Source organism: Caretta caretta, chromosome 11 (assembly GCF_965140235.1).
Source record: "Caretta caretta isolate rCarCar2 chromosome 11, rCarCar1.hap1, whole genome shotgun sequence".
NCBI lineage: Eukaryota > Metazoa > Chordata > Testudines > Cheloniidae > Caretta > Caretta caretta.
In genome coordinates, this window is record NC_134216.1 from 3,106,912 (window position 1) to 3,119,007 (window position 12,096).

Genomic DNA, 12,096 nt, shown 5'->3' on the forward strand with positions numbered 1-12,096 from the left:
TTGGAGCAACTCCCAGCCACCACTGCCCAGGCTGGGTGGAAGATGTATCCCATCCTTCCCGGGGGGATTCGGCTGCTCTAATTCTGTTTTCTGACACAGCGACCCTGACCACGGTATTGAGATGGGGCCACAGGTTAGATTGAAAGGCCTGGAAGGAGCTAGTTACTCTTCGCCAGCTGCTCCCGGCTGCAGGGGTGCAGGTCCCGGTCAGTTGGAGACTGTGTGGCTGCAGTGAGTATAAAGGGAGAAGATTTTATGGAGGCGGCTGGATGCAGACAGGCACCAAGTCCAGACTGCGTGGCCATGCGGAGTCTGTCTCAACGCTAGCCTGGAGTCAGCAGGCAGGGAATGAGCTGCCGGCTGCTGTACGTAGTGTCCTGGTCACATGTGCACCCGAAAGTCCCCAACCCCTTTGCGGCAAGGCTGTCCTCACGGCATCTGCAGAGCACTTGGAACCGGGAGGTACCCGGCGGTTCATCCCAGAGCCAGACTTCTCGCCCTGCCTGGCCCCCTGCGATTGGGCTAGTGAGCGACCGACTGGGTGTTGGTTCAGACTCTGCATTCTCTGGGGAACCCAGTTCTTCTCTGCAGCGGGAACGTGTCCGTGCAGCTCCGCAAATTGTGCATGAGTACTCATCTGGAGTACTGTGTCCAGTTTTGGGCCCCACACTTCAAGAAGGATGTGGATAAATTGGAGAGAGTCCAGCGAAGGGCAACAAAAATGATTAGGGGTCTGGAACACATGAGTTATGAGGAGAGGCTGAGGGAGCTGGGATTGTTTAGCCTGCAGAAGAGAAGAATGAGGGGGGATTTGATAGCTGCTTTCAACTACCTGAAAGGGGGTTCCAAAGAGGATGGCTCTAGACTGTTCTCAATGGTAGCAGATGACAGAACGAGGAGTAATGGTCTCAAGTTGCAGTGGGGGAGGTTTAGATTGGATATTAGGAAAAACTTTTTCACTAAGAGGGTGGTGAAACACTGGAATGCGTTACCTAGGGAGGTGGTAGAATCTCCTTCCTTAGAGGTTTTTAAGGTCAGGCTTGACAAAGCCCTGGCTGGGATGATTTAACTGGGAATTGGTCCTGCTTCGAGCAGGGGGTTGGACTAGATACCTCCTGAGGTCCCTTCCAACCCTGATATTCTATGATTCTATGAGTGTGAAAATCCACCGCCTGTCTGTTAATATTTATTGGCCTGGCTTGCCAAGCAGCCCGTGGCTTCTCTGCACTTAGCTGCGGCCGGGGGGAGGGATAAATATTTCATGGCTTGCAGGCCAGCGTGGGAATGGCTGGTTCTGCCCCCCGGGGGAACCCGGCTGCTGGTTTGCATCCGCTCGCTCTGAGAAGCAGGCTCTGCTGTGGTTTGGAGCCCCCCAGCCCTTTCTCTCTGTCCTCTGAAGGCCACGGGCTGATCCGTGTGGTCGGGGGAGCTCACGGAGCAAGGAAGGTGTGTGCGTCCCATGGACCCTGCACACGGACCTCAGACCAGGTATACAGGAACCAAGGGGCCAGGCTAGGAGAAAGGCCGGCAGTCCTTGGCGCGTTCCTTCGCTGACTGGGCCTATACTGGAGTCCTGTGGCCAATAGACTGACCATCCCCTCTGGCTGCATCCCTTCGTGAGCTGGAGGATCCGGCCTTGCCATCTGTCGGGAACAGGCTGGATTTCTCATTAGCTCAGTCTTCTGAGGAGGTTGGGAATCTGCCCAGTCTAGTCTCCAGGGATCGATATTGTCATGATACCGCGCCCCCGATCCCACGTCCTGAGCTCTCAGGCTTGTGGGCCAGCTGACGTGTCCCCAGGTCGTGCCCTGGCTCGTGCCCATGGTGACTGGCACAGCGCTGTCCATGTGAAAGACGCACGTTGTGCCCTAATTCCCCCTGTCTCTCCTCGCCCCAGCGGCAGCCCTCCAGCGTCCTCCGTCCCCAGGGGATAGACGCTGGCCGGTGCCTAGTGGGGGCGCTGGTGGACTGCGGGGTCGTCTCTTTAAAAGGACAGCTTTGGTGCCCATCCTGCCTTTGGAGAGGGGGGCAAATGGGCACAGAGCTGTGAAGGGAGGTGCAGGTCAGGCGAGGCACATCGGGGTGTGTTCCTGGAGTGGCGGAGGGTGGGCTAGGAATCCCAGTTCCCTTCCTGAGCCAGCACGGCCGGGACCTGGAGCGGGATCAGCCACTGGGCCTGGAGGGGCATAATGAAGCTTTGTAAAGGCTGGTTTGTGGCAGGAGGGGGAGATTTCTCGCTCCCGCCCTGTGGGGTGTCCAGAGGTGCTGAGCAATCCAGCTGTCCCCAAGATGACCCACGCTGCTCCCTCCTGCCTGCTCTTCCTGCCCACTGGAGCATTGGGGAGAAGAGGGGCTGGGCAGGGCACCAGCTTGAGACTCGCGAGACCTGGGTTCAAGTCCCTGCTCTGCCACAGACTTCCTACGTGACCCTGGGCAAGTCACTTAGCCGCGTGGTGCCTCAGTTTCCCATCTGTGCAATGTGGCTAAAGAGCCCTGTCTCACAGGGGGCTGTGAGGCTAAATACACGGGGGGGGGAAGCGTTCAGATCTTATGATAAGGGGGTACATGCACACCCTAGCTATCCGGATCTGCCAGCCTCCTTGCCCATCCCAGGGAGCGGAGCGTTCCTCATGGAGCATTCTCTAGCGCCTTGGCCAATCTGGGTCTCAATGAGCCAAGCACCGAGGTTTCTGCCCCTGCCCTTGGGAGATGGTTCTTGCCTCATGGATCTCGAGTCTGGAAGTTTTGTCCCTGGGATTCCCCTTCAATTGTGCTTTGTTTCCTGCTGGTTCTTCCCCCTGGGCCCACCTGCGCAGCCCCCTCTGCGCCGCGTCCGTATTTGCCAAGCCACTGCCGGACTCTGAGCAGGCCGAGGGGCTGGTGCAAAGGTCGCGGCCGCTTCCTGCTTCCGCTTTTTCCACTCGAGCAGCCAAGGCCAGGGCCGGGGAGGGGGAATGTGGCTCTGTCGAGGCTGCGGAGAATGGCTGAGGAAGGACAAGAGCAGGGTGCTTGGGGGGGTGGATTTTGCAAAGGCCATCTGCTCTCCCAGCCAGGAGCCTGGGTTCGCACCAGCCATCCCCAGCTGAGCCAGTTACCTACCGGCCTGGTGAGGCCCTCAGGAGTCATCCTCGTTGGCGCTGACCCCCCTTGTGTCCTAGCTAAGGAGCAGCGGGGTGGCCTGCTCTGGGCAAACATTACCAGTGTGGCCTGCATGGGTCTCAGCTCGTTGTCCCGGGATCATGTGCATCAATGTGGGATCTTTGGTTCCCAGAGGCCCTTGCTGCGGCTGCTAGGGTGGGGCGCGGCATCCCCCCATTCGCAGCCTCTCCGGCGTCCTGGCCCTGGCGCGGGCAGAGAGGCTGGGGATGGAACCCGAGGTGCGTGTGAAGTGGGCGTCCTTTCCGTGCCTGTCCTGCCGCCCCACACAGCTCGGCTGGAGCTAACGGGGTCGCTCCATTAGCCGGCGGCAGCAGTAGGGGGCTGTTATCCTCCAGCGGACCGGCCCCAAGTGGGGCACATGACGCGGCTTGTGCCAGTGTGGTGTGTCTGCCCACCCAAACATTGCAGCCTTGTGCCAGGCCTCGAGAGTCCTGAAGGGACCAGAGGAGAAAGGGAGGGTGATGCAAGGTGCCCAGCCCTGGCCCGACTGCTGGGAAGCAAAGAATGCCAACCCTGCCGGCTATAGGGCCCAGGAGCCCTGACTCTCGGCCCCCTTGGAGATGGCTGCTGTGTCTCAGACAATTAGGCTACCGCCTGAGGGGGGCAGAGCTGCCCCCTGAATTGAGGAATTTCAGTCCGGTGGGAAACAGACGGGCCACTAGACACGTGTCCAGTCAAAGCAGGCGGGCGCTGGCTCCTCCGTGGCACAGAACCGGTGAGGACAAGGGGAGGCGGTAGCCCTGCCCCCCTCAGGCTGTTGAGGGGGCACCTCCTTCCCGCCCCAGCCCCCCCTCAGTGAAACGATCGCTGATTTCTCCGGTGCCTTCTCCTTGCTGGTACCGACTTGGCCTTCCCGTTGTAGCCAGGCCGGGGTAGAGAAAACCAGCGGTGCCCCAGGTAGCACCAGTAGGGGGCGCCCTCGAGCGGGGAGGGGTGTTCACCTCCTCCCCCCAGCCCCCCTGCACCTTGCACTGCCTTCTTGGAGCCGTGCAGAGGACACTGCTCCTCGCTGGCCCACAGCCACAAGCTGCTTGTTGTTGCAAAATATCCCGCCCCCACCCCCACCCCCCGCGAAATCTAAGCTAATGGCCATTTGTACATTATTAAACAGGCTGCTGGCCAGCGTCCAGCAGCGCCCGGGAGCCGAGGGGCAGTGCCTGAATGCTGAGTTCTGAGACAAACAATTGCCCCGGGCACTCGGGACAGCTGGGAGAAGCTTGGAGCAGGTATGGGGGGCCCCGGACCGGACCTTCGCCCCAACCCCGGGCACGGCCCTACTACCCGCCAGCGAGGGGGCGGGCAAGGCACAGAGCGCGGCCGGAGACCCAGCGCTGGTTCCCCCTCTCTCTTGTGTGCAACCCCCCCAACAGTTCGCTCTTCCTACCGCCGGGTGTGCAGGGGACCCGCCCCCAAGCGCCCTGCACCAGGCTTGGAAGGGGGCGGTGGGGCTGCTCCCTGCCCCGCTGCACAGACCCAGTGCCGGCGTCCAGCTCCAGTCAGCAAGGGAACCCAAGTCCAGGGATGGGGGACTGGTCGCTCTTCAGCTCCCAGGGCAGCGGGTAGCTCGGGGAGGGTCATGCAGCCAGGTCTTGGGAGCAGGACAGGCCCGTGTGCCACCAGCATCCCCATTGGAGTCACCATCCTCCTTACAAGCCTGGGGTCGTTTCTGTGCAAGGGATCGCTCGCTTGTGAACGTCTTGTGGGTGCCGTGGGGCAGGGCTACCCACGGGTCACCGCGGGGGTGGGGCAGGGCCAGAGCAGGGGCGATGGGAAATAGCCATGCGTGGCTGGAGCGTTGGGTGCCGGATGGCACATGCCATAGGGTCTGGGCAAGCTCTGCCCCCGCCATGCATCGAGGGGGGTCAATGCTGGGGGGAGGGAGGGGACAGCCACGCAAGCCAGGCTTAGAGGAGCAATGCCAGGCTGCTTGGGTGTACCCCAGCTCCGTAGGGGAGTGGGCAGGGGTCGGAGGAGGGGCACCAGTGCCAGGAACTAGCACAAGGGCACTAGGCCACCAGCAGCGCCTGGCGTCGCCCGCGTTTCTCTGTCCGGGAACCTGGCTTGGGCCAAGCTGGGGGCGGTGACGGGGAGGCCGCGGCGCCTGGAAGCCTTCACCCCAGCAGCAAGCCGTGCCTGGCAGGGTCGCTCGCTGGATTCCTGCCGCTGCTCTGCCCAGGTGCTCCCTCTGGCCCTGGGCTCCAGGCCTCTTGCGGGGGCCGGCGGAGCAGCGTGCATGGGTTCCGGAGCTGCCATTCCTCGGGTATGCCCGGGCCGTGACACAGGCTCCGTGGCGCGTCCAAACCCACAGAACGCCAGCGGCAGAGGCCAGGCCTCCTGTGTCCCAGTTCGGTGCTCTAACCACTAGACTCTGCTGCCTCGTTAGGCTGCCATCCCCCCGGGGGTGGGGGTGGAACGGTGACCTGTGACACTCCGGCCTAGGGCTGAGCCTGTGTCCATCGACCGCAGGGGCCATTAGAGACCCCCCTGCCCAGGCCCAAGCCGGCTGATGTTGCAGCAGGTTCCTCCCTCGTGCCCACCGTTCCCCTCCTCTCTGGATGGAAAGGTAGCAACCCCGTTGGTCTCCACAACACGGGCCGGCGGCTGGCCGGGGCTTTGTGCACTGAGGAATGCAGGAATGTGTGTCCTTGTGCTGCTGAGTGGGCCCGGCTGGTGCCGCGGCTCTGGGTAGCAGGGGTCAGTCGCACCCTCCCTGCCCGGGCAGGTCGTGTTTACTCAGTACGGGGGGGGTGTGTGTGTGTGTAGGGGGGGAGGGGGGGCGGGGGGTTGTCGCTGCAAAGATATTCGGCGGCTGTCTGAGCTCCAGGGGGTCACTGGGCCCCGGAGAAAAGCCAGGCCGTGTCTGCGGGGGCTTGGCATCGGCCCCAGCAGCCCGGAGCCCATCTCGTGCCCAGAGTCGCTGTGCGTGTCGTGTCACGGTCCCTAGGCAGCTCCGCAAGCTGCCCCGGGGGGTGGGAGCAGTGCTGGCTGACGCCCCACCTGTGCTCTCTGCTACCTCCAGCCTGTGCAGCCCCCCAGCACCTGCAAAGCGCCAGAGGTGTTTCACCCCGCCCCCCCAGTCAACCCAAACTCGCCCTGCTGGGGGAGCAGCGGAGGGACTGCGTGGGCGGGGACCAGGATGCAGGCTGATGTCTCACCGTCTGGGGTGACGTGATGGTTCCTCCTACATGGTCTGGGGTTTTCTGCAGGGATTGTTTGGGGATGAGTCACCCGGCTGGGAGAACTCGGCCCCACCTGCCCTGCGACGGGGGTGGGGGGTGGGAATGGCTCCCCAGCCCCCTCTTACACACCCCAGCTGGGACCGTGGAGCCCCCAGCAATCACCTGCTTCTGTGAGCCCCCAAGCAGCGGGCAGCTCCTGACCACAGCCTTCGGAAGAGGTTTGGGACCTCAAACACGACTCTGTGGGCAGAGCTGCCCCATTGCCCAAGCCATGCAGGGCGGCAAGCCGTCCTGGACTTGTGGGAAGTGTGGGGCGGGGAGCCAGGAGATGTGGATTTTATAGCTGATGCCCTGAGAGAGTCACTGAGCGCCCGGTGCCTCGGTTTCCCTGTCAGTGGCTTGAGGATGCTGCTGGCTCTCCCGCGGAAGCACTGAGACCAAATGGGTGAAAAAGTGCGAAGCCAGCGGGGCCGAGGGGACCCCTGGGTGCAGTCAAGAGTTTAATCACGAACACGTGGGTCTCCAGACTCCGTCCCATTGCAAGGATAGTCCTTTCTTCTATCTGTTCTTCTTGGGGCACAGGCAGGCCTAGCGCCGATCCTTAGCTGCTTTGCGACCGTGAAGGGGATCTGTCCTTGCCACACGGTGGAGCTGTCTGAGTGCGCAGGACCAGAGCAGCCCTTTACCTGCGGAAGGCCTGGTGGCAACTAAGCCATTTGCGCCCCCTCCGGAAATCAGTGATATGTTGTAAATCTTTGTAGAAGGAAATGCCCTGCCCCGCCCCAAACTCCCCCCACAACCCGTCCCCTGCAAATCGCTCAGCTAATCAGGATGGACTAATCCAGTCTAGGAGCTGCTGATGCTGGGGACTCCAAAGGGAGGGGGACCCTGCATCCCGAAGGCACCTGGCCATGCCGTGTTGTGCTCTGGGTGGGATGGGGGGAAGAGCTCTCGACCCAAACAGCCGGCCACTCCTGCCTTGGAGCACGTGAATTGCCGGCTCTTGGGGCGTCAGTCCTGACGAGTGCAGAAGCTGTTGTTAATTGCAGGAATGTGTCCGTGTTTGGTACGCATCCAGAGTTAGATGGCGAGCCACAGCAGAAGTACCTTGGCAGGAGCAATCAATGCTAAGGAGGATTTTCCTTCCCCTTGCAGCTGGATCTCAATTCAGGTACCACCCCACCATCCTAACCTGGGCATGGGTTTCTAGCGGGAGCTTTCCTCTCTGATCTCGCTGGCGCTTGCATCCTTTGCTTATCATCAGCAGGCTGGGCAGCAGTTCCCCTCCGCCCCATCAGTGATGCCATGGTCTAGCTAGAAACAGCCCCGTAAACAGCCATGTTAAAGTCGGCGGCTCTCCCTGTTGGGCTGGGCTTGCAAGAGCCCCGTCGGCTTCTTCGCTGTCTCCACCAGCACCTGTTCTCGTGCTGGGCGTGGAGCATCCATGCAGACGGAGGGGCTTGGAAGCAGGGTCCTGGCCCTGGTCCACATGTTTCTGGGTGGCCCCAAATGTCCACCCGCGATGGTCACCTCTGAGTGTCTTGTTCCGGGGTGGGGGTAGTTCTCGGCCTATTTCTCCGCTCGGTTACACCGATTCCATGGCAAATGGAAGCGGCTGGCGTAACGGAGAGGGGAAGGGTGGCCACAGCATTTACCCCGGGCGTGTGCTGGGGGCAGCTGTCTCACGGCAAGCTCGCGGCGGTGGTCCTTGCCCGACATCGGCCTTCAGCGGGATTGGTGGCCCAGAGCAGTGATGAGAGACACCTCCCAGAAAACAGGCCCCTCCTTTGCTTCAGCAGTGCCTAGAGGAGTCAGGCAGGTAGTTTGGGTAGGGGGCAGTCTCCGTCCCATTCGAGGAGAAGAAGGGTGGATAGTGAAGAGAACAGCTGGGCCACCTGCAGATGAGATGTACCGGGAGATCTGGGGGTTGGAGAGGACTCAGAACGTGGGCTTCCCCTAAAAACATACCGAGATGCCCCTCCTCTGGCCGGTGGGGAAGCAACGGGTGGCAGAAAGGGATTTGAATGAAGAGACGGTGATCTGATGTGGGATATGATGGGTGGGCCATGCGTGCAGGTAGGACTGGAGGTGTCACGAGGATCCTTGACACGGAACCCACTGGGTGAAACAGCTGCTGTCCTGGGATTCCCATGTTACAAGCCACATCCTCCAGGGAAGAAGACATCCAGAGACAGAGTAACCCTTTCCCTGCCCGTTAACCTGCACCACCAAACCCTGCAGGGGGAGATCTAGCCTCTGTACAGGGAGAACAATATTTGGGAACGGACCTGGGTCATAACCCAGCAATCGCCTTTCCGTTCATTAATCTGGAACCTGTCGCCCTGTGTGTATTTACGCCGCTGGCTGGGCCCAGTTGTTTATCCACATGGGGTCCGGCATGTCCCAGGATTTTCTGGCCCCTTGGAAGCTATAAAGTTTCCTGCGATTTCCCAAGAAAACGCGGCTTGCAAGGCCGAGCAAGCAGCTGCTGGAATCTCTGGAATCTCGTCAGGCCCGGAGAGGCACGCAGCGTGACGTCGTGCACAGCTCCCGCTGGTCAGATCGCTTGTACCCCTAGAGCCACGAGAGAGAATGAGTGACTCGCTTATCGCGCCGAGGAGCCCAGAGCCCTCGACGAGCTTCGCTCCAGTGCTGACATGCAGCCACCTCTGGGGTGGAATGCAGCTGGCAGGAAGCAGGCTGCTGCATCTCAGTGTGAATGCAGGGGGGAATGTAAAGGAGGCAGCATTGGAATTTGGCAGGACTCCAGGTGTTGACAGCCTTGCTCCTGGGGGAAAGCCCGGCGTCTGCAACGATTACAAGACGGCAGGGGCCTTGGCCGTGCACCTCCTCTGAAAGGCCCCTCCGCTGCGTCCTGTCTCCACAAGGAAGAGCACCCCGTCTTGGGTTAGTCTCCTGCAGCGCTCGGGGTTTTCTTCCCCATGGAAGGGTCTCACGCGAGTGCTGGCCCAGGCCCAGTGTGTGAGGTGTGCCCCAGGCTGTCCCTGCAAATGCAGGCGTGGCTGTCCGGGCTGGACGTGGCAGGCTGATTTCTGTGGTTCGTATCCTCTTTAATTCGCAGGGATTTGAGCTCTTCTCCAACGGCTGCTCAGACCAGCTCAGGAACGACCTAGGCGCTGGCCCCGCCCGTCTGGCCTTGCTTCCACCATGGAGCTCGCTCGGAACGTGTTACAAACCTCTCGTGGGCTGGGGTGCGCTCCCCGAGATCACCAAGCTGGCGCTCTTCCCATCACCGGCCTGCCTACGCACCACGGGCTGCAATGCACCAGGGCTCGCATAGCTAGCAGGGAGGACACCAGAAAACTCCCCCAGCTTTGGGGTTCCACCCTGCAACCCCCGACCTTCCCACTGTATCTTCCATTCGAGTCAATGGCAAAACTCCAGTGCACGCGGGATCAGGCCCTTATATCCCCACCCGAGCATGGGCTGGGGGAAGTGGAGTTGGACTGAACCCCGGATTCCCCAGGGGCCAGGTGCAGTCTTGGCCCCCATTGCAGCCTGAGAACCGCCTTGTGCACGGTGCTGTACAAGGCGCACTGACCGTCCCCTGGCCCAGAGGTCTGATGGGCAGATGCCGCATCAGCCTCATGACGTTGTGACCCCAGTGGGGGATCCAGCCCTGATCCCCATGCAGCATGTGGGGTGTGTGCTGGGGGGAGTGACACGTGAGCCAGATGGGGCAGGGATGCGAACAGCTGGGCTGTGATCAGTGCAGGGATGGGGGGAGTGCTGTCAACCTGCCCGTGGTGCCCACGCTCCAAATCCTGGTGCCGCGGCCACCTTTGAGATTCTTGTCCTGGCCTCTCACAGCCCTGCCCTGCCCTGCTCCCTCCTCTCCTGCTCTCTACTCCAGGAGCCGTGCCAGCCTGGGTCATCGTTGTCTCCCGCCGCTGGCCCCGGGCCCTCCCCCAGCTGGTCTGTACCCCACGTTCCTCCCTCCTGTCTCCTCTTGAGACCCCCTGCTTCCCCGACACATACAACAGCTTGGCCCCGGTCCCATGGGGAAGTGGAGGGGCAGATGGGTTCAGCTCAGGGGTATTTAGTTAATTAAAAGACAGTGGCACCGATGTGTACAAGTGCCTGATTGTATCCCTCGCCTGTTGTGCGTCTGAGCTCTTGGAGGCAAGGGCTGGGTCTTCCCGTGTGTTCAGGCCCTGCCTCGCACAGGATGGGTGCCGGCAGAGGACAAATTCACTGCAATAAGAAATCCATGAAATTGTCTGAATGGGCCACCTGTGGGCCAGGCCATGTGAGTTTGGGGTGCAGTTCAAGCTTGAGCGTGGCAGGGGGGCTGAGCTGTCCAGGAGGTGGCTGATGGACAGACACTGATCTCGACAAAGAGAAGGTTAACGGGTGACTTGACTACAATTTATAAGTATCTACATGGGGAATAAATATTTCATAAGGGGCTCTTTGATCTAGCAGAGAAGGGTCTAACAGTGGTTGTCAACCTGTGGCCTGTGGACCCCTGGGGGTCTGCAGGCTATGTCTAAGATTTCCAAAGGGGTCTGTACCTCCATTCAAATATTTTAGGGGTCTGCAAATGAAAAAAGGTTGAAACCTGCTGATCTAACAAGACCCAATGCCTGGAAGTTGAAGCTAGAGAAATTCAGATTGGAAATAAGGCATAAATTTGGAAGAGGGAGCGATTTACCAAGGGCCATGGTGGATTCTCTGTCTGTGGCTATGTTTAAATCAGGCCTGGCTGGTTTCCTAAAGGATCTGCGCTAGGGATGATTTGGGGGCTGTTCTCTGGTCTGGGTTACACAGCAGGTCAGATGAGACAATCCCAGCTGGAATCTGTGGGTCTGGTGTAAACCCACCGAGTCCCGCTGAGTGTGGTGTCTCTGGTGAGGCATGCTCGTTTTAGTTCCTTCCTCTGAGTCTGACCCCCGACCTCTCCGGTTTGTCTGTTCCTTCCCTCTGGTTCACCTGCTCCGTGGGATAAGTTATGAGCTGTCTGGGGCCGTCTGCCCAACGCAAGTGGTGCAATAGGTGTCTTTATCCTTGGGTTCCCAGGAGTTATTGCAACATAAATACTACCTGGCTCACACTGGCTGTGGGGTCTGGCCAGGGACCTGGCTCCCCTTGAGGGAGTGGAAAGGGTGCATGGAGGAAGGGAAATGTCTTCTCACGGGGCTGCTCGTTGGTGAGCAAAGCCATGAAGGCTGTATGGCTCCTCTGCCTTGGCTGAGGCTTTCCGTAGGTTGCAGCTGGGGATGGGAAGTAGGGTAGGAAGCGGGCGGGAGATGTTAAGCAAAGATTTGGGCCGGCGTCTGTGTGTTACGTCACTGTGCCCAGGAAACAACCCAGGGCAACGTGAGGGTCGTCGGGAGTTGCAATAGAGGTTTCTCCTCTGGCTTGTTTTCAGTCCGACCCTTTGCCCCCATGAGCAGCAACGCAGACCCGTAACCTCTGGGCAGAAGGGCAATGGTTCTCCCCGTCCCTAGTGACATTGGGGTCTCTCACTGTGGCCGTCCAGAGGCACCTGGGATCCTGCCAATGTCCGTGTGCCAGGCTTGTGCCCGGGGGGAGGTCTCTGTGCTTGCTCATGCCATTCTGTCTCTAGGCAATCGCTGGCAGGAGGGCGTGCTGCTCGGCAGGATTTCCAATGCTCTTAGCCCCGAGTCCGTATGTTGGGCTGGAAAGGGGAGGCCCTTGCCTCCAGGGTGGAGTGCTTGATAGTCACAGGAACCATGGCAGGTGTCCAGACGATCAACCATCTGGCCTGGGGATC

The 12,096-nt window shown here is 60.5% G+C and overlaps 1 protein-coding gene across 11 annotated transcripts in view; it reads left to right on the forward strand.

Annotated features, from left to right (window-relative positions):
• Nucleotides 1-12,096, forward strand: part of TNS1 (tensin 1) — a 288,617-nt gene that overhangs the window by 67,588 nt on the left and 208,933 nt on the right. Inside the window, exon 1 of one of the 11 annotated variants that reach the window (XM_075117719.1) lies at nucleotides 7,408-7,509. The exons of the other annotated variants lie outside the window; for them this stretch is intronic. Within the exon in view, the coding sequence (XP_074973820.1) occupies nucleotides 7,423-7,509 (87 nt within the window). The 5' untranslated portion in view covers nucleotides 7,408-7,422. Of the gene's footprint in view, nucleotides 1-7,407; nucleotides 7,510-12,096 lie in introns of those variants that run through there. 11 annotated transcript variants of the gene reach the window in all.